Source organism: Diceros bicornis, chromosome 31 (genome assembly GCF_020826845.1).
Source record: "Diceros bicornis minor isolate mBicDic1 chromosome 31, mDicBic1.mat.cur, whole genome shotgun sequence".
NCBI lineage: Eukaryota > Metazoa > Chordata > Mammalia > Perissodactyla > Rhinocerotidae > Diceros > Diceros bicornis.
The window spans coordinates 1,699,218-1,719,579 of NC_080770.1; the positions used below are offsets into that span (position 1 = coordinate 1,699,218).

At 51.4% G+C, this 20,362-nt stretch overlaps 1 protein-coding gene across 4 annotated transcripts; it reads left to right on the forward strand.

The window, feature by feature from the left end:
• The first annotated feature begins 1,588 nt into the window (after nucleotides 1–1,588).
• Nucleotides 1,589–19,558, forward strand: LOC131394697 (tumor necrosis factor receptor superfamily member 10B-like). Of its 4 annotated transcripts, none has more exons than XM_058526135.1 (11): nucleotides 1,589–1,686; nucleotides 6,782–6,869; nucleotides 8,156–8,284; nucleotides 11,452–11,566; nucleotides 12,977–13,053; nucleotides 13,309–13,386; nucleotides 13,761–13,799; nucleotides 13,909–13,934; nucleotides 14,802–15,086; nucleotides 17,220–17,262; nucleotides 18,474–19,558. In XM_058526135.1, exons 1-11 carry the CDS (start codon nucleotides 1,630–1,632, stop codon nucleotides 18,776–18,778), a joined length of 1,242 nt encoding a protein of 413 aa, XP_058382118.1. In that variant the 5' UTR covers nucleotides 1,589–1,629; the 3' UTR covers nucleotides 18,779–19,558. The 4 variants fall into 4 exon arrangements, with proteins under 4 accessions (XP_058382118.1, XP_058382119.1, XP_058382117.1 ...); XM_058526134.1 differs by lacking the exon at nucleotides 1,589–1,686 and adding an exon at nucleotides 5,729–6,619; XM_058526136.1 differs by lacking the exons at nucleotides 1,589–1,686; nucleotides 17,220–17,262 and adding an exon at nucleotides 5,724–6,619 and having other exon boundaries at nucleotides 18,474–18,575.
• The last annotated feature ends 804 nt before the right edge of the window (nucleotides 19,559–20,362 follow it).

Consider the following 20,362-nt stretch of genomic DNA (forward strand, 5'->3'; position numbering starts at 1 on the left):
ATCTCAGAATGTGGCCTTATCTGGAAATAGGATGTAATTATTCTATCTGCAGCTGTAATTAATTAAGATGAGGTCCTAGTGGGCTCAAGTGGGCCCTAATCCAATGTGACTGTTGTCCTTATAAAAAGGGGAAATTTGGACACAGGCACACAGCGGGAGAAGGCCACGTGAAGACAAGGGAGAGATGGGGTGATGCTTCTCCAAGACAGGGAATGCCAAGGTTTGCCGGTGTTGGGAGAGAGGGAGAATCTCCTTCTGCCCTTTTCCTTAAGGTTCTTATGGCTGACCAAATAATTAACAAGACAGGTTAGCAGGAGAAAATAATACCAAGTTTAATAACATGTATACATGGGAGGAAGCGGGACACTGCGTTTCTCCACACAGTAGCAGAAATTCTCGTCTTAAATACCATGTTCAGCCAAAGACAAAGGAAGATCTTGGGGGGTTGGGGGTGTCAGTTACAGGAGATAACCACTAACACACTGTAAACAAGGGTAAGGTTATTATGCAGATTTAAGGCCTCACCTTCCACATTGATAAGTCTCTAGAAAGGAGGCCATCCCTCCTTTTCCCAAAACAGAGAGGGCGATACCTTTACAAATAGAGATTTCCCTCATAAATGTGAATGTTTTTCTGGCAACTCCTTGCAGGCCGTCCAGAGAATGTGGCCAGAGAGACATAAGATGGGCTTGTTGATGCCTTTTCTATTGTAACATCTATTTTACATTATATTACAGCCATCAGATGGAAGATCTGTCCCAGGAAGGAGCCACCATGTCAAATTCTTTAGGCAGTTAGTGGGGGAGGTCAAATGTCCCTCAGAGAAAACAATCAAGGTAAAGAGATATATTCCAGGGTGGCCAAATCGTGATCTCCCACACCGGCAACCACCAGAAGCTAGGGGAGAGATGGGAACAGATTCTCCCTCACAGCCTCAGAAGGAACCCACCCTGCCCGCACCTTGATCTCAGACCTGCAGCCTCCGGGACTGAGACACTAAATTTCTGTTGTTTAAACCACCTAGTCTGTGGTACTTTTTTTTTTTTTAATGGACCACATTTTATTTATTGCTGTTGTTGCTGTTGAGGAAGATCGGCCCTCAGCTAACATCTGTGCCAACCTTCCTCTACCGTAGTACTTTGTTTTGTTATGGCAGCCTAGCAAACTATCACAGGGTAACTCCTGGGGGCCTGCCTGGTCACCGTCAGCTATAAGGACAATTTCTTTCCGAGGCAGCCTAGCAAACTATCACAGGGTAACTCCTGGGGGCCTGCCTGGTCACCGTCAGCTATAAGGACAATTTCTTTCCGAGGCAGCCTAGCAAACTATCACAGGGTAACTCCTGGGGGCCTCTCTGGTCACCGTCAGCTATAAGGACAATTTCTTTCCAATAATTTACACATCACTTTCAGGAATTAGAGGCCGAAGGCACCGACCACCTGGTCCTGGGCCTGGCAGTTCCCGGCAGGGCTGCCTGCAGCGGTACCAGCGGCCCCACCCGCCGGGGGAAATGAGCGCTGGACAGGGCGGGGCTCCTCCTCGCCGGCTCTGCGCATGCTCGCGGGGGGGGGCGGAGACCGGGGTTCCGGGCCGTATAAGTTGCGTGCGCCATTCATTGGCTGCGTAGCCATGTTTCTGCGCCGACTCGTGCTGTGGCGGCTGCTGCTTCTGCTGCTTCTGGCGGCGGTGAGTGCGCCCTGGTCGCGGGGCCTGCCCGGGGCAGCGAAGGCGGCTGCGGCTGGTCTGCGGGCTCGGGCGCGAGGGGAGGCGGAGGAAGGGGAGGCGGAGGAGAGCCGGGGCGCGGGGGCTCGGGGGCGCCGGGGCGAGGCGAGTACGGGGAGAGCCGGGGAGGCCAGGGGGAGCCGGGGCGGGGGTATCCGGGGGTCGGGGAGGCCAGGGAGAGCCGGGTCGAGGCGAGTACGGGGAGAGCCGGGGAGAGCCGGGGCTCGGGGGCGCGGGGAGGCCGGGGGGAGCTGGGGCGCGGAGGCGAGGCGAGGCCGGGGAGAGCCGGGGGTCGGGGAGGCGGAGGAGAGCTGGGGCGCAGGGGCGCGGAGAGATGCCGGGGTGGGGGTGGGGGTGGGGGCGACGACACCGATGGGGGGAGGGGCCGTGGAGGGCGGGGCGTGCCTGGAGGTGGTGTGCGCGCAAAGGGGCGGGGCGCTCAAAGTACCCGCAGAAGCTGGGCAGCCTTGACCGCCTTCCTCCGCCCGGAGCTGGGCTCCGGCGTGGTGCCGGCAGCCGGCGCTGCCCCTGCTCCCTACCCCCTACCCCAGGCTGTGTGCCCCAGTGTTTTGAGGGTAACTCGAGACTTTGCCCCAGTTCGGGGCGCCCCCCTCTGGAGAGCAGGGCGTGGGGGCATGCATCCAGGCCCGCGGAGCGTGTCCGGACAGCTCCCCGGTGCCCCGATCGCGGAAACAAGGAAACCGGAGGTCGCGGGGAAGCCGAATGAATTTTTTTTTTAATAAGCCTGGTCTTTTTTATTTTTGGCTACAAATAAACTCAGCTGTTTTCTAATACATAGCATTCACGCAGAAATGGTTTCATATAGATATTGTTTCACTCTTTTCTGAATATCACTAACATTTTTTAAAGCCTGAGTAATTGTTCCCCATAATACATTGTCACAGTAAATGATTTGATAGGTTCCTGGAAGCAGCAAGCAGAGGATATGATTACTCTGCCTCTGCGTGTTAGCCTCAAATCAAAGGAAGTGGGACCTTTCACTGCCCTGGGGGCTTCTCCTAGAATTCTCCAAGTCAGGCCTTAGGACTGTCCAGGCTGCATTCTTTGCTCCTTTCAACTTGTAAATGAACCCAGGGAAACAAACTTTCCACACCCAACACGTTGTTGAATTTTCTTGAAGCCAATTTGTCTACAGCATTGCTGTTTTTCTGCTTTGAAAAGGATGCTGCTTCTGTTTTCAGCACTTTTAAGTAATGAGCAGTGCATCGACTTCAGGTTTTTTTGTGCAATCTGTGAGATTAGTCTGGTCTTGGTGTTTTTCTACCTCAAGTGCATTCCTGCATAATGCCTCCTGAGAAGTTTCCTCAACTCTGGGCCTGCCTGCTTCTGGCTGCGTGTTTGCAGGTGTACATAAGCCGTGGCTCCGTGGGCCTTGTTCCACGGCAAAGTCAGAACGAGATCTGACTGGTCCTGGCCCGTGCTTTTATCTCTCCTGCCCTCCAGGCTGGTTGCCGGCAGCCTCCTTTATTGGGATCATTTTGCCATGTGGCAAAGCCCATCTGGTGATGTAGGAAGGCAGAGGCGGTGTTGCCTGCAGGGCCACTGTAAGAGCTGACAAGTTTTATCCAGAGGGCCTTTTCTTCCATGAGGCTTGGCTGTGCATCAAAACGGGTTGGTTTGTGTTTTTCGGGGTGCTTTCTTCTGTCGGCTTCTTATCCTACATCCTGAAGCTTCAGGGCTGGGAGAACCTTCATATCCATTCACATCTTCTGGATTTAGCCTGCAAGGCTGCCTTAGGGTGGCAGAGGAAATGCCTCTCCTCTGTCTGTCGTGGGCCGCTGGTTCCAGTGTTCTCAGGATCCCCTTCCAGAGCCTCTTTCAAAGCGGGGTGGTGTGGTCCTAAGTCTTTCTTAGCCTCGTGCAGTCCCTCCCTGTATCCTCCTTTCTGTGAGGAAGGGGTTGCCCAGGGAAGCAGACTGTTCACTTCAAATTGGTGGCCTGTTCTTGCTCATTTAAGTCCTTTCGTGGGTTCACAAATGCTGGTAGGTTGTGGTTCCCACCTGGGATTGGGTGTCTAGTGGGCCAATCTTGAGGAATTTCCTGCGATGGGAGTGAAGGGACTGGAGGGGATTTTTCAGCCTGAGGAGTTGGTAGAAGGAGCCCAAGAGGATAGCAGAAGGGGAAGAGGAAAACTGGAGTCAGGAGGGGAACTCCTGGCTGGGGTGAGCCACCGGGGGGGTGGGGACATTGCTAGTGGGAGGTGGCCCATGGATAGGAAAATGGGGACCCCTTTGTCATCTGCAAGGGAGGGGCTGGAGGAGAAAGTGAGTCGGGTGCTCATGTCTGGTGTAAAATTTACGGGGGCACCAAAAACACTCAGAAAACAGGATAAATAATATTTTGAGGCAGTATCTTGAAAACATGAAAAATTCACGCCAAAAAAAAAATTCATGATGAAAAAAATAGAAACATTTTTCTATATTACTTTTAAGTTAAATGAATTTTAGCCCAATTAAAAAAAAACACAATTATCCTTCAAAAAAACAAAACAAAAAGTAAGACAGCACAAAGACTTTGCGTAGCCACCCCCCCCTCCCCTCACCGAGGATGGCGTCTTACATACCCTCAGCAGTGATCAGAACCAGGAGAGCCACGGCGGTGTGGTGCTCTTGTCCACCTACAGACCGCCTTCAGATGTCACCAGCGGGCCCACCGATGTCCCTGAGGAAGGTCGGAGCCCTTCCTCAGTCTGCCTGTGTTTCCACAGCCTTAACACTGTTGAAGAGTACTGTGTTATGAAACCTACCGTTTCATAGACTATTTCTCAGTTGGGGTTTGTCTGATGGTTTCTTATTTCTGGCAAAAGTAAAAGTGATGACCACAACAGAAGTGATGCTCTGTGCTTGTCACTGCCTCATCTGAGGAGACACGTGACACATTATATCGATTTGTCTCTTTACCGGTGGTGGTGGTGGTGGTGGTGGTGGTGGTGGTGACGACTGACGACGGTGGTGACAGTGACCACTTGGTTAGGGTGGTCTTTGCCTGATCTCTCACTGTGAAGTTACTATTTTTCCCCTGTGCAATTACCCAGTATCTTGTGGGGAGTTGCTTTGAAACTATGTAAATATTCTGTTTTTCCTCATGCTGTCACTGACAGAATGCTAGCAGCCTGTGATGGTTCTTGCCTGAAGCCGTTAGGACTGTGGTGTTTGCAAACTGGATTTTCTTCTTTAAACCTACCTAAATACTTGTGTTACTTTTTGCCTGATTTTCTCCAAGTTAAAATGCAGCATAAACCAGTAAAAACTAAAAATAGAATCTCTTCAGTTTTGCAGTGAAGGAAAGCAAAACAGGATCTGGAGGATCCAGGAGGAATAAGGAAGCAAAAGCTAGAAAAGAAAGAAAAAAGGGGGGGGGGACACAAAGAGAAAGTCTGATGTCAAAAACACAAAAAGAGATGGTAGAAATAAATCTAAGAGTGTAATCTGATACATATAAATAGGTTAATCTCAGTTGTGAGTTATCAGATTGAATCAGAAAGAAACATTGAGCCATGTGGTGTTGTTAAGAGCTGTGCCTAGAAGGAAGTGATGCAGCACTTAGCAGTGTGAGTGGGAAAGGAGAGTGTGAAACGAGAGTGTGAAACGAGAGTGGGAAACGAAAGGGTCGACGGCTGGCATGTTCTCACCCCAGTGCAGCAGGGTGTCACCGTCACACTCAGATGAAAGAGGATTCCAGCTCGAAAGCATTAGTAGGGAAAGAGGTACTGGACGGTGATGACCAAAGGAACCAGCCACGGAGCAGATAGTCGATTTTCATGTGTGTGGTGCGTCTGTTCTCCCAAGTCCTTGAGCGAGGAATGAGCCAACACTGAACCCATGCTGGGAGGAGAAACAGGGTTAGGTCCCTGGGAGCCCTGGGGCGCAGCGTTTTCATCAACATATGAATAGGTGACCTTGTTTGATGTGTGTTTCTGTGTAAAGACACCTGATGTAATGTAAAGTTGATTCATAGCTCGGACTCACGGCCAACAGCTCTCTAGCTCATGCCTGAACGAAGCTCATCTAACACCCGTATTTTCTCCGTAAGACGTGTCATGGCCTTCTTGCACTTAGGAATACCAGACCGAGCTTCAGCACTGCACTAGGGGGTCGTCGTAAACAGCAAAATCACCAACAAAAAGCACAAAAATATGAAAAACTAACCAGGCCATGAAAAGGACACTTGTTTACGCTCTGAGAACTGAAACAGGATGGCAGAGCATCGCCTTGGTCTACCCCAGCTGGGAACGTATGTGTTGGGTAGTGAAATCTTTCACTGTTCTGTCAGTGCCCAAGAAAACAACGGTATCGACATTGGGGTTATAAATAAATTTTAGTGAGTATAGCTGGGTTTGCAAATATAGAATTCAGCGAATAAGGAGGATCGACTGTACTAGTGAAACAGTCATGAAACTGGATCTATCTGATAACATAACCTCAAAATATACAAAGCAAAAACTGACATACTCGAAGAGTGAAATCTAAAATCCACAAACTTAGTAGGAGATTTTAATCTATCTCAAAACCAACAGATGGAGCAGAAAAAACAGAAAAAACTGGGACCACCTAATGAACAGGCTTCATTGTGTGTGTGTGTATACAGATCCCTATGTACAAACTCAGATCCCTGTTCCCAACAGATAATGTCGTTTCATGACAAAGTGTTTGCAACTGCTGAAAAAGTTAACTATGTACTAGAACAAAAAAAAAACACTCAATTGCAAAGGATCTGCACTGTACAGGATCTAGTTCTGACCGTGCGAATAGAACAGATATCAACGATAGAGATAGTTGACCAGACCGCGTGTATTTGGGAACCAAAGAACATACCGTCGCCCCCCCCCGCCCCCCAACTAATAGCTGCTCCGAACTGCACGTCAAACAGCACAGATGTGTGTAAGAAAAAGGTCCCAGTGTGCGCTCCTCCAGCAAAGCCCTCCCCCGTGAGCGAAGCGGTGCTCCCGGTTGGCAGGTGGCCATGTTGAGGACCTGGATGGTTCTACCTGGAGCAGAGGCATCTCCTGGTAATGCCAGTCTTCCCTTTCTTATTGAAGGTGACTGTGGCAGCCAGTGTCACCCAGTGTAGCTCAGAAGAGTATGAGGCCAAGAGCTCCCAACTCTGCTGCAAGCTCTGCCCGGCTGGTAAGTCCCTGGAGATCTTCCAGAACCTTCTGGGGCAGACCTCATGACCTGGGAGAAGGGAGGCCATAGGCCCTGGGAGCAGAGCTGGAAGCCACCCTGGGTGGGGAGAACCAGGCTGGCTCAGGGTAGGTGGGCCTCTCCTTGGCAGGCACCAAGCGACTGTTCACCACCCCCAGCCCACCTGTCTACCCTCTTTGGGGGCTCTCCTGTGAACAGAGGGGTTTGTCTGCTTGTTTTGAGGTGGGCGAGGTGCCTTCAGCAGGGCTTGGAGGACAGAAGTCAGGGTGTGTGCCCAGGCTGGACCCTCCCACCTACCTTCCTGTCGGGGGCTGATGAGGGACGCCTGAGGAAGGGAAGCTCCTAGTGGAGAGACCACCGCCACTGCCCCATGCAGCACACATCCCTGGAGGTTTATTCATTCTCACCTGGGAGCTCTGGAATCGGAATTAGCCCCACGGAGCCCATGAGGGGAGCCCATGAGGGGAGCCCATGAGGAGCCGCAGGCTCCACGGGCCTGCTCCGCCCACCCCCCAGGCCTCATCTCATGGCCAGTCATGGCCATAGCACCTAGGCCTTCATAGGGAACCTGGTCAGAGGCCCATTGGCCCCACACCTGCACCACCCACACCCCCATCTGCACACACGGACAGGTGTGCACATGTTGTCAATGAAACAAACTCCATGGGTCTCCTCTTTTAAGGGGCCCAGCCCATACCTACACCCATCCATCCGAATCCCCCACTCACACACATGTGCCTCATTTTATCCGTGAACCTGGGCCTCCACCGGGTTTTTGTTTCAGGGAGCAAACGTACCCTCCCCACATGCACCTGTACACATACCTATACATAAACTACACACACACCTGCGTGCACACACACCTATATGCACAATTGGTCCGACGTGAAATCTTGTGGACTCAGCACATGTGCAAAGTGGGTGTTGTTAGGGCCTCTTCCCAGGGAGGACATGAGTTGGCTCAGCTACAGTCTTCGCAGGAGGCAAGCGCTGGACCAGGAGGGCACCTCTGTAGATCGGGCCCTGAGCTGCTGAGCCTGTGCTGAGGGGCAGTGGGGGGAATGAATGCACAGGCATTTGCAGGCTCTCAGGGGGGCTCCAGAAGCAACGCTCAAAACAGTTTGTTTACATGCGCTTCGGGTCCCCGGTTCCTGGGACATGTGGCAGAGTATCAGTCCCGAATGTTCTGAGGAGATAGGAGTCGAGGGGTGGGTACTGTGCCGGGGGCCTGGGCCCTCACCTAACCTCTGTACCACCCCCACCCCCAGGGCACCATGTCAGCGCACACTGCACGGAGAATCACGGTTCCGGGGAGTGCTCCCCATGTAAGCCCAACACCTTCATGGCCCACCGCACGGGGAGGACCAGCTGCATGCCCTGTGCCCATTGCCGGGATGGTAAGTGGGCTGCAGTCAGGCTCCGTGAGTTGTTTGGTTTTTAAAATGGTCCCCCTTCAACCTGGCTTGTAGGAATCGCCCCAAAGGGAATGATTACAGATGAACCTGGTGACTGAGCCGTCAGAGTACACCAGAGGGGGTTTATTTTTATCATGATGATACGTGTAGATGGTTAAAGGATCAATCTACACATTATCGGGATTTCAGAGTTGCTGTGTACAAGAATAATATACAGAAGTTTGTCTAAATTTCTATATATCAGGGGCCGGCCCCGTGGCTTAGTGGTTAAGTGTGCACGCTCCGCTACTGGCAGCCCGGGTTCGGATCCTGGGCACTCACCGACACACCGCTTCTCTGGCCATGCTGAGGCTGCGTCCCACATACAGCAACTAGAAGGATGTGCAACTATGACATACAACTATCTACTGGGGCTTTGGGGGGCGGGGAAGGAGGAGGATTGGCAATAGATGTTAGCTCAGAGCTGGTCTTCCTCAGCAAAAAGGAGGATTAGCATGGATGTTAGCTCAGGGCTGATCTTCCTCACACACACAAAAAAAATAATAAATAAATAAATTTCTATATATCAGTAACATTGTTTTAAAAAATGTAACTTTAGAAAAAGATACCATTTGCATAAGCAAAAACAATATAAGCTGCTTTGGAATAAATCTAGCAAAGGATGTATGAAACGTTTATGTGAATAAACAACATTTAAGAAAATCTAAATATGCAGAGAGATACAAGATGATCGATTGTAAAAGAAAGTCAGATATTAGTTCTCCGTGGAGTGATTCTTAGATTCAGTGCATTTGCTGTGAAAGTCCCACCAGGGGAGATCAGCTCATCGTGCTGTACTCCTTAAATACATGCAATTTTTATTAAAGGAAAGTCCCAACAGGAATCTTCCTGAAACTTGACAAGCTGACAATTGCCAAAACACTCCTGAAGAATGAAGACAAGACGGCACACTGGCTCTCCCAGGTGTTAAGACTTTGTACAAAGAGACAATTAAGACAGCGGTGTTCCTTTAGGGGTAGCCCAGCGGACCAGTGGAAATAGCCCTGTAGATGAGAAGTGGGGTGTGTGGCACCATGACCTATCCCTTCACAGGAGGAACGTGGAATCCTCAAATGATACTAAGATAGATAATTGGTTGTCCTCAGAGGAAAAGGTCTCGTGCAGGACGGGAAATTTCTACTGTCCCGACCTCTCGCCAGCCGCAAAAATCAATTCCTGGTGCATTAAAATCCACATGTGAAAAGTAAAACTTTAAGAAGAAAATAGAGAGTTTTTATGACTTTAGGGCAGTGAAAAAATATTTGTCATTTAAAAAAACCATAAGAGTAAAATTGATAAACGTGTCCACATTAAAATGACAAACTTCTGGGGCCGGCCCCGTGGCTTAGCGGTTAAGTGTGCGCGCTCCAATGCTGGCGGCCCGGGTTCGGATCCCGGGCGCGCACCGACGCACCGCTTCTCCGGCCATGCTGAGGCCGCGTCCCACATACAGCAACTAGAAGGATGTGCAGCTATGACATACAACTATCTACTGGGGCTTTGCGGGGGGGGGAATAAATAAATCTTTAAAAAAAAGAAATGACAAACTTCTGTTCATCAAAAGATACCCAAGGCCAGCCCGGTGGCATAGTGGTTAGGTGTGCGTGCTCTGCTGCGGCGGCCCAGGGTTCGGATCCCAGGCGTACACCGACACACTGCTTGTCAAGCCATGCTGTGGCGGTGTCCCATATAAAGTGGAGGAAGATGGGCACGAATGTTAGCCCAGGGCCAGTCTTCCTCAGCAAAACGAGGATTGGCATGGATGTTAGCTCAGGGCTGATCTTACACACACACACACACACACACACTTGAAAAGTTAAGCTGTGAAATGTATGTATTTATGAAACATAGAACTCATGTAAAATTAGTGTCCAGAGCAAACAAAGGATACCTGGAAATCAATAATAAGGTTTGAAAAAAAAATTTGTGGGAAGAAACACGGAACGTTACAAAGAAGATGAAAGATAAGTGATCAGTAAACATAGAAAAAGCATTGGAGTAAATAAAAAGATAGGCTATTTTACATCTACCAGACGGACAGATTTAAAACATTAATGCCAAGCGTTCATTGGGACGTAGAACAATGAGAATAAACTAATGGGAGAAGTAGGAAATCAGTGCAGCCACTTTGGGAAAGGATTTCGGCATAATTATTGAAGTTGAAAATGTGCCTAAGCCACAGCCCCCCACTCCACGTCTCAGTCTAGACCTAGACAAGCTCTTGCCGTGTGCGCTGAGCGAGATGGGGAAGAGTTTGTAATAACAAAACCAGAAGCATCCCCACTGTCAACAGAGCAATGGATGTAAACAATGGTGTGAATTCACACCCTGCACAGTGCCCCACCGTGAGAAGGGGCTGAGATAACACCAGTGAGCTGCAAAAGCCGGCCCCAGGATGGGGACACAGCAGCATCTCGTTGATGCCCATGGCATTCAAAACCTTGGGTTTACGGACATGCGAGAATGGTGAAGTTATAGAGGGCTGAACTCGGGGGCAGGGCTTCAGGCTCGTGGCAATGGTCTTGGTATCAAGCTTGGGGGTGTGGTCCCGTTTTATTTTTATGTCTCACATCTAGTTCTTTGTGTTAGAGGGGAAAATGTGGCAGATGGGCACAGGCGTTTTTAAAATATGCCCCCCTTTATGAAGCTCTTCACCCCAATACTGTCTTACCCTGCACCTGTCTGTAGGGCGTGTAGAGGTGAGCACACTGGAAGGGCTTCTGGAAGGGTTATCGCTAGTGGGCAGGCGTGCAAGGGCTTCTCTGCTGTCCACTGTTCTCTCTCACGTTTTACATGCTCAAACACACAATAGTGGTGTCCTTTCTGGGACAAACAAGACAAAAGGAAAAATTGGGGGATATGTTGGAGGAGTTGGATCTGTCCCCCCACCCCAGATGTCAGGGGTCCCACTGGTCTCTAAACACCCCAGGTTTCAGAGTCAAACACCGGCCCCTCCATGGACACCCTGATGGCGGGGAATATGGTCTGGCTGTTCCCTCTTCTCCGCTCCTATTATAGAAGGGAAGGTGCATGCAGATTCTATGGCTGCCACTCAGCAGCTGAACGTGGTCCCACCCCTGGTGACTGACCCTCAGTTCTTCCTGTCGCAGATCAGGAGGTGGTGAAGGAGTGCTCTCCGTTCAGCGATCGGCAGTGCCAGTGCCGAGAGGGGATCTTCTACTGTGACTCCATGGACTGCGTTGAGAGCTGTTTCCGATGCACAAGGTTCCAGCCTTGGGGGTGCGGGCAGACCAGACAGGCCTGGGCTGGGCCCTCCACTCCTCCATTCACCATTGGCTTGGCTGTGGGTCACTTACTTAGGTGCCCCTCCCCAGAGCCTCAGTTTCCCATCTGTGAGATAGGGCCAGTGGTAGCACTTGCCACGCACAGGTGCCCTGAAGAGTAAATCTAACAAACCACCTGGATGTTTCCGCCTGGTGGCTGGCCTTGAGTCAGTGCTCATTCATTGATTGATTCATTCATTCATTCAGCAAATGATTACGAGCCCCACTGTGGCTGGCAGGTGGGATTGCAGGCCTCCAGGCCCCAGCAGTGGTGAAGACAGACCATCAAACATGCAGTGACCAGTCCATGAGGAATAGAGGCCAGGGGGTGAGGGGCAGCTATTGTAGACAGGCCTGATGAGGGAGGGAGGGAGGGAGGGAGCCACAGGAAGTCACAGAGGAGCTAAGAGAGCTCCGGGCACAGCATGGCAGCATGAGTGTCCTGGGGCTGCTATAACAAAGTGCCACAGCTAGGTGGTTTTAAAAAAACAGAACTGTATTCTTTCACAGTTCCGGAGACCGGAAGTCTGAAATGGAGGTGTCAGCAGGGCCGCACTTCCTCTGAAGGCTCTGGGGTCAAGGACCCTTCTTCGTCTCTTCAGCTCTTGGTGTTGCCAGCGCTCCTTGCTTGTGGACTCATCGCTGCAGCCTCTGCTTCTGTCTGCGCGTGGCTTCTCCCCTGTGCGTTTGTGTCTCTGCATCTTCACATGACTTGCTCTCTGTCTGTGTGCAGATTTCCCTCTTGTAAGGACAGCAGTCATGGGTTAAGGCCCACACTAATCCAGTGTGACCTCATCTGAACTCAGTTACATCTACAAAGACGCTATTTCCAAATAAGGTTTCATTCCGAGCTTCTGGGTGGGCGTGGATTTTGGGAGACTTATTGGGGAGACATTTGCAGTGGTAAAGCCACATTCAAAAAACCTGACAGATCCAAAGTCAGGGCTGCCTTCAGGTCTGGTTTGATCAGGCCTCTGGCTTCTCGACTCACTTGCCTGTCCCCTTCTCCGTGGGCTTCATCTTCGGGCTGACTTGCCTCTTGGTAGAGATAGGGCTGCAACTGGTCCAGTCCTCATAGCCACACACAGCTCTATCCAGGAACAGAGAGAGAGGCAGGGAGGCTCTTCCCCCATGTATCACAGAGAGTTCCCAAGCTTGACTCTCATTGAGCCTCTTTGGGCCAGATAGCCTGGGAAATGGCAGGCACTGGTTGCCTGAAGCCTGGCGGGCCGTCCAGGAGCTGGAGCTGGTCCCTCCTAACCCCTGACCTGGGGGTGGAGAGAAGGATGCTTTGGGCCAGGCCTGGGTGGGGAGAAGCAATGCTCAGAGTTTCTTTGCTCTTTCCTCTCAGGTGTAAAGGTGCCATCCTTCACCCTTGCAATGCAACAAGGGATACAGTTTGTGCCACAGACACTAACCAAGAGCCAGGTAAGAGGCTGATTTCCATCTCTTCAGTATGGGTCAGGAAACCTCTTCCATAAAGGTAACTAGTTTAGGCTTTGCAGGCCCTGTGGTTTCTGTCATCACTACTCACTGATCAGCGGGAGAGCCCTTTAGGGCCCAGAGAGTCGCCACCACCGCCATCGCTGCCAGGAGCGGAGACTTTCTGTAGCATGTCACTCAGTCAGACGAGGAAAGTGTGCTGACCCCTGCTACAGCATTCTCTCTCTTGCCTCCTTCCAGGAAACTCAAACTGGTATTGGTTCTTCATTGTGGTGGGCGTCGTCATCGTCATCCCCGTTTACTACTTGAAGAAAAAAGGTAAATTAGAGTTAGGTCAGTCCTGGAGAAAAATAGATCAGCAGCCACCTCAGGATCTCGGAAATGGGACGTGGTGTTCCCAGGTTCTGGACGGGGGTTTTCACTTAAAACAGCTCTGCACTTTCTAACTCAAGTGGCCTCTTGGGCGCTTGAGCTCAGAGCTCTGGGGCGGGGAGCCGGCTGCTGCGTACTCCCTGACACATGGGTCTTAAGACCTGAATCTCAGCTCAGCTGGCTGGAGACTGGCCGTCCAGGGTGCCCTCTGCTGGGGAGTGGGGAGACTTCGGCCAGGGCATGTTCTGGAGGGAGGGGTTCCGGCTGGGCCCCGGGGGCTGGTGAGTGCGCTGTGTAAGTTCACCTGCTGTGTCTTCCAGGGGTACAGATTTTGCCGTGGTTTGTCAGCATCTTGAAGCGTAAGTCCACTGTCTTTGTTGTGAGTTGAAGGCACTTCATCTCCCCCATAGAAGTCATTGTCCTGGTTAATATCAATTATTTTCTTTCTGTCTTCTTTTTGATTTTCAGAAGAGTCAAATGAGCCAGGCAGCCCTGTAAGTACCACCCTGGGATTTGCCTAATGGGAGTTTCAGTCCTCGATGGCAGCCAAGTCCCAGGAGACATCCCAGGGGCGGGCGCAAGGCAGCCCCAGGCCTTTCCACCTGCATCCACAGCCTAGCCATGTGGTGGCGTCTGCCTCCACCTTGTTGGAGCCCCAGAATGTGCTGGAAGATAATTTAAATTCTGTTGGTCTAGACCACTGAATGGAAACTGAGGAACACATGGGCAAAGGGCTTTGTCTGGGTTTCCTGGGGCTGCTGAAACATTTTCACAGACCAGGTGGCTTAAAACAATAGGAACTTATTGTCTCCCGGTTCTGGAGGCCAGAAGTCCGAAATGAAGGTGTCAGTGGGGTCGGCTCCCTCAGGCTCTGGGGGAGGGTCCTTCCTGCCTCTCTCCTTGCATCTTCTGGTGGTTGCCAGCAAGCCTCAGCATTCTTTGGCTTGTAGGTGCATCACTCCAATCTCTACTACCTCCGTCTTCACGTGGTGCTCTCCCCGTGCGTCTCTGTATCTTGAGTCAATATCCTTGTAAGGACACTAGTCATTGGATTTAGGGCCCACTCTAAGCCAGTATTACCTCATCTGCAAAAACCCTGTTTCCAAGTAAGGTCCCATTCCCGGGTCCCAGGGGTTAGGGATGTGTCTCTTTGGGGGCCACTCTTCAACCCACAGCAGTCTTGTCTTGGCATCCCCCAGGGAGTTGGTGGCAGAGCAGGACCTGACCCCACACAGTATTCTCTAAAATTGCGCAGCTCTGGCTTCCCTATCAGACACTTGGCATTTTTTTCTCTAAAAGAGGCTTGGGAAGGGCCCGTGTTGCAGGTTCCTCTCGCCAAAAGAATGACTTTTGTCCTTTAGTCACCTGAACGCAGCCAGCCTAATGACATGTTACTCATGGACCCTGAAAGGGACCGGCCAGCCCCTGGTGTGGAAACAACACAGGAGTTGGAAGAAGAAAGGTTAGCCTTGGCGCCTGGGGCCGGGACCTGCCCAGGGCCCTCTGAGCACCCTGAGGAAGGCATTGAGCTGCAGGTGGTGGTGGCCACAGCCGCCCCAGAGCAGGAGCTACAAAGTCATGTTCCTGCTGCCTGTGGGCCTCAGGGCCAGGCCGAGACTGCACCCTCCCTCCGTCGTCTGGAGCAGGTGAGTGAGACATTGGTTGGGTCTGAATCATAACAAAGCCTGTGCTTATTGAGCACTTACTGTGTGCAGGGCTCTGTGTTAAGTGCCAGCGTGCATTCTCTTATAAAATTCTTGTGTGAGTTTCCTGGGGTTGCTGCAACAGAGTACATAGCACAGACTGGGCATCTTAAACAGTAGGAATTTATTGTCTCCCGGTGCTGGAGGCCAGAAGTCCGAGATCAAGATGTGGGCGGGCTGGTTCCTTCTGTGCTGTGAGGGAGAAGCTGCTCTGGGCCTCCCTCCTGGCCTCCCTCCTGGCTTTGCTGGTTTCTGGCAATCTGTGGGGTTCCTTGGCTCGTAGGAGCATCATCCCCCTCTCTGCCTCCATCTTCACGTTGGAGTCCGAGTCCAAATTTTCCCTTTCTGTGAGGACACCAGCCATATTGGATTAGGGCCGCCCTAATGACCTCATCTTAACTTGACCAGCTGCAATGACCCTATTTCCGTATAAGGTCACATTTATAGGTAGTGGAGGTTAGGACTTCCACATCTTTGGAGGAACATAAACCAACCCATAACAGTCCCCAACCCAACCTGCTGTCCAAGGGGGCTCTCAGGCTCAGTCTCCATCCCATGACTGGAATGCAGCAGGACCCAGGAGGCCCAGCCTGCCGTCGTAGACACCACCACCTCCTGAGTGCGTGCTCGTCTCTGGGGTCAGTGCAGCAGACCTCAGCCGAGCGCCTCCTGTGTGGCAGGCGTGGCATGCGCAGAAGGCAGGGTTGCAGGGACCAGGGAGGGAGTAGGGGAGCACACGCCCATCCACCAGGTGGACCGTGCAGGATGACAGCAGGTGCCGTGTCCAGCTGTGCACAGAGGAGAGTGACAGTCTCTGTTCTCCGTTGTGGGGCTTCAGGGGGGCTGTCCCGAGGCAGTGACACCTGAATAAGATTTGGCAAGCTGAGCAGACACCTACTAAGTGGCCCTGGGGAGGAAGGCCCCTCAAGAAGAGGGAACTGTGTGCTGCCTCTCAGAGGGGCACGGAGCCAGTGTTTGGGGAACGATGAGGACCCCCTGTTTCTGGATCGTGCAGGCAGGGCACAGGTCAGGAGTTGAGGGGGAGGGTGCCAGGGAGGAGATCATGGGGCTCCTGTGCCAGAGGTCATGGACCCTGGGGCACCCTGGCACGGGCATGGAGGTTGAGAACTCTGGAGACAGTGGGTCATGTGCCCTAATGTATCATTTCAAGGAGATGGTCTGTGACTTGTCTGATTGTCCAAAGAGTCTGAGAAAATAAAATGCAGAAGTAAGGACTTTCTGCCCATGTCAGCGAGAGGCACTGGGGGTCAGGCAGGGTGCTGGGGGCCCTGGGTCTTCCTCTGGGGCTGTGCTAGGAGAGTGCAGCCCTCCTCACCCAGTTCTATGTCTGAGCAGCTGTGGGACAGAGGGCGAGGCACGGGCCGGGCCGGCAGCAGACAAGAGGCAGAGCTGGGGTTTGAACCTTGCGATCAGGCTCCAGGCCTTATGCCCACAGCAGGCGGCTTGATACTGAAGAGAGCACCTAACCTCGTCCTCGGGAGAAGCGGGGTGGAGCCGTCTCTAGTAGCAGCTCCTTAAAAGGTATCCAGAGTCCGCTGGTACATGCTCAAGATTTCCATGAACGAGGAAACGGCATTTTCAAGTCACTGATATTCCTTCACAGTGCATTTCTGCGGACAGGTGTCCTCTCCATTAGTATTGTCAAGAGTAGAACAGGTCACCCCAGGTGACAGCATTCAACTGTTACCTGCCCCCCCTACGGTGGGGGGTCTGGGAAAGAGTCGGAGGCACACTCGGAGCAGCCGGGCCCAGGACCCCCGCCCACCCAAGCAGGGGCAGCTGTGACAACAGTGTTACCCCCCAGGCCCAAGCAGTGTCCTGGGGAGCGTGACCTAGAGGACACAGCTGGGCTGTGTGCTCTCTGCCACCTGTCTCGAGGCAGTGGGCCGACTCTGCTGTCCAACTCGTGGGTCTTCTGAGGTTCATGGAGGCCCACTTGCCCCCACCCTACTGTTCCTACCAGAAACCAGTTTCTGGTTCTATTTGAGTACAATTCCTCAAAGAGGCCACACAGATTTCTTCTCCTGGAACAATTTTATTCTCTTCTCTCTGCAGGAATATAAACAAAAATATTTTTTAAAAGACACGTCCTCTGACTGTAAGTGATCCAAATTCTTCCTTTATAATGACTGTTCAGCTTAAGTCTTGTTTGGCGTGAATGTCAAGGCCTAATGTCCTTATTTCTGAGATGGGGGAACACCTGCCTCCTCGAAGCTATAGGGAACTTTCCTGTAGATTTGAAATGTACTTTTTCACACTCACTGATGACAGAGAAAAGACATTTGTCAAATATAAGTTTTGTGGCATTCTTACAGACTGAATGTTGCTTTTATTTTATAAAACTTCATGTTTTTAAGAAAAAACATGAGTGAGTGTTAGGAGTACTTGCATAACCTAGATTGCTAGGTCCCCTGTTGGCTGTGATGCTGTGTTTTTAGTGGTACAAGAGTGAGGATTTATTGAGCACGTGCTGCATATCACCTGCTTTTTATTTTTAATTTTTTTTTGTGAGGAAGATCAGCCTGAGCTAACATCTGCCAATCCTCCTCTTTTTGCTGAGGAAGACTGGCCCTGGGCTAACATCCGTGCCCATCTTCTTCCACTTTATATGGGACACTGCCACAGCATGGCCTGACAAGTGGTGCATCAGTGCGTGCCCGGGATCCGAACCGGCGAACCCCGGGCCGTCGCAGCGGAGCATGCCCACTTAACCGCTTGCGCCACCGGGCCAGCTCCCTCAGCTGCTTTTTATAATCTCATCCTGACCAATAGCTCTGCGAGACCACCCCATTTTACGGGCTTAAAAGCAACACAGTCCAAAGCTCAGAGAGGTTACAGAACTTGCCCCAGGTCTCAGACCCTAAACACCGCGCCCCCGGCTGATGCCAGGTGGCCTTTTCAGTGCCAACCACCTTACTGCCTCTCTCCCCATGTCGTGGGATGGGAGAGGAAGGGCAGGGGGATCCTCAGCAGATTCTTTATCTCCACGGGGACTTCCGACTCTCTCGGGATCCTGGGTTCCTTCTGCCCGGCTCATTGGCTCCAGGAATGAATAAGCAACAGGCACAATGAGAGCCACGCAGGTCATGGCCCGACCTCGGTCTCCTGGGCTCTGGGCCTGGTCCCTTCTGTGGGATCAGCTGGAGTAGCACAGGGTCTCCCAAGCCCTGGGCCATGGTGTGCGGGCTGGTGCCCAGCCCTCGGGGAAGGTGGAGACACCTCTGCGCCTGCACCGCTAGGGAGCAGAGTTACGGTGGATGCTACACCTACCTTCCAGAAATGTAAACAAACTCTTTTTATATTTTTCAGTCTCCAGTTTGACCTGTCTTGCATTCGAACGTGAGGTTCCACCAAATGATTGGAAGATGTTTATGAGATTGATCGGACTTGAAGAAAATGACATTGAGATTTGTAAATACGAGAATCCTGGAAATCTGATGGAAGAACGTCATAAGATGCTCCTCATGTGGAGAAACAAGTTAGGCAGGGAAGCTTCTATTTTTAGACTCTTGGCTGCCCTCTACACATTGGGGTTACATGAATGTTTGCAAAATATTATAAACAGATTGGTTGCTGAAAATATTTTAGGTAGGCATGCAGACACCCCAAATTAGAGTACACTCTTGGCACAGGATCGTGACTTTAAGCAGTGTCTTGAATGGATAGGATCTGAGCGTCCTACCCAGTTCTGATCCCATCGGAAATTTCATGAATCCTAGATGGGGCTGTGCCCCTTATCTAAATAGATTCTCTATAACGCTTTCAATGGGGAGGTGAGTTCCACATGGAAGCAAGAGTGCTTCCCTCCCAGGGCAAGGGAGTCTGGGGGGCTGCCTGTGGCTGGTGTGGCAGAGATGGGCTGCTCCTAAGTGCATTTCAGGGGGCTGCGAACTTGTCTGCCAGGGACCACTTAATGTGCTGAGTAGGTTCACATTCCTTAGAATCCCTTCCCAGGCACTGAGGACAGGAGGCTTTGGTGGTTGTCTTGCTGCCTCCACCAACTCCTTGATCTCAGAGTCACTGTGATATCCCCCTGACCTAGATCAGGGTGTGGCATTAACCACATGCTCCATAAGTATGTGTGAGCAAATCAATGACAAGCCACTCCCTGCCAGCTGCTCTGAGCAGTCCATCAGCACTAGTCTGTATGTGGTGCTGGAATCAGACCATCACTCGGGTCTTCTTCCTGGTGATGCGACTGGATTGAGACTAGACCCCACCTTTCTAAACCAGTATTAGCTGGGCTGGGGATGGTGACAGCCACAGAACTTTTTTAAGTGCCTGGACTTTTTAAATTACTGATGCCAAATATTTTTTACCAAAAGATTGTTCATCTTAGCAATACATAGTTTTATAATTTTTCTTTACCTAATAAAATTATATCTTGAATAACATTTCCTCTCATTCCTGGTGGATGCACAACCTTGGGTGTGACGTCCTTGGGAAGTGACCTGATGCACAAGGAAGGCAGGAGCCCCAAGGATGTGATTTGTGGGAGGAAGGGCTCCGCAATGAGGATCAGAGGCCAGAGAAGCCTCTTCTCGTGGTTTGTGGTATTTCCTGGGGTCTCTGATCCTGGGAGTGACAGTGCTGTCCACCCATTCATTGCTCAGTTGGAATGTGAACCCCACCCTGCCCCTCCTCACCCCAAACATCACCAGTCCTTGGAAATATTTGCATGTCAGCCTGCTTATTTCCATCCGGTGCCAAGCATCTTCAACTTCCGGTTTATCATTAAAGTAACTACCACAACTATCCCAGTCTCTCTCAGTCTAGAAATTTGGGTGTCATCCCCCACCTTCCTTATCCCCTCACTTCTCAGCATTTACTGCCTCCTGTGGCTCTCCTAGATCTGTCTGCTCACCCTGCTAGTCCAGGCCGCCATTCATTCTCCCACAGACCATCAAGATGGCTTCCTATCAAGTCTCCGATTTCCTGAATCCATTCCGACCCCACTCAGCAGTTTTCAGAATGGTGGTTCTAAAGCAGAAATCCGGTCACACTTGCTCCTGTCTAAACCTTTCAGTGGGTCTCTGCCATTCTTGACTTTATTTACAAGATCCTTCAAGAAGCACTAGCCCTAGCCCTAGCCTGAGCCTCAAGCCCCATCTCATGCCAGGGCTGCTCAGGTGGGTGCTGTAGTCATGCTGAATTTCTCAATGGCTTGCTTTCCGCTGGGGTCATTTGCAGGACAGTCC

What these genes read in the sequence shown, in the direction of transcription:
- LOC131394697 (XM_058526134.1), top strand. Translation starts at nt 6,260, where the DNA reads ATGGAGCAGAAAAAACAGAAAAAACTGGGACCACCTAATGAACAGGCT. An exon ending in AGCTGTTTCCGATGCACAAG is followed by an intron (nt 11,567 to 12,976) that starts GTTCCAGCCTTG and finishes CTTTCCTCTCAG; the next exon opens with GTGTAAAGGTGCCATCCTTC. An exon ending in AAAAGACACGTCCTCTGACT is followed by an intron (nt 17,263 to 18,473) that starts GTAAGTGATCCA and finishes TATATTTTTCAG; the next exon opens with TCTCCAGTTTGACCTGTCTT.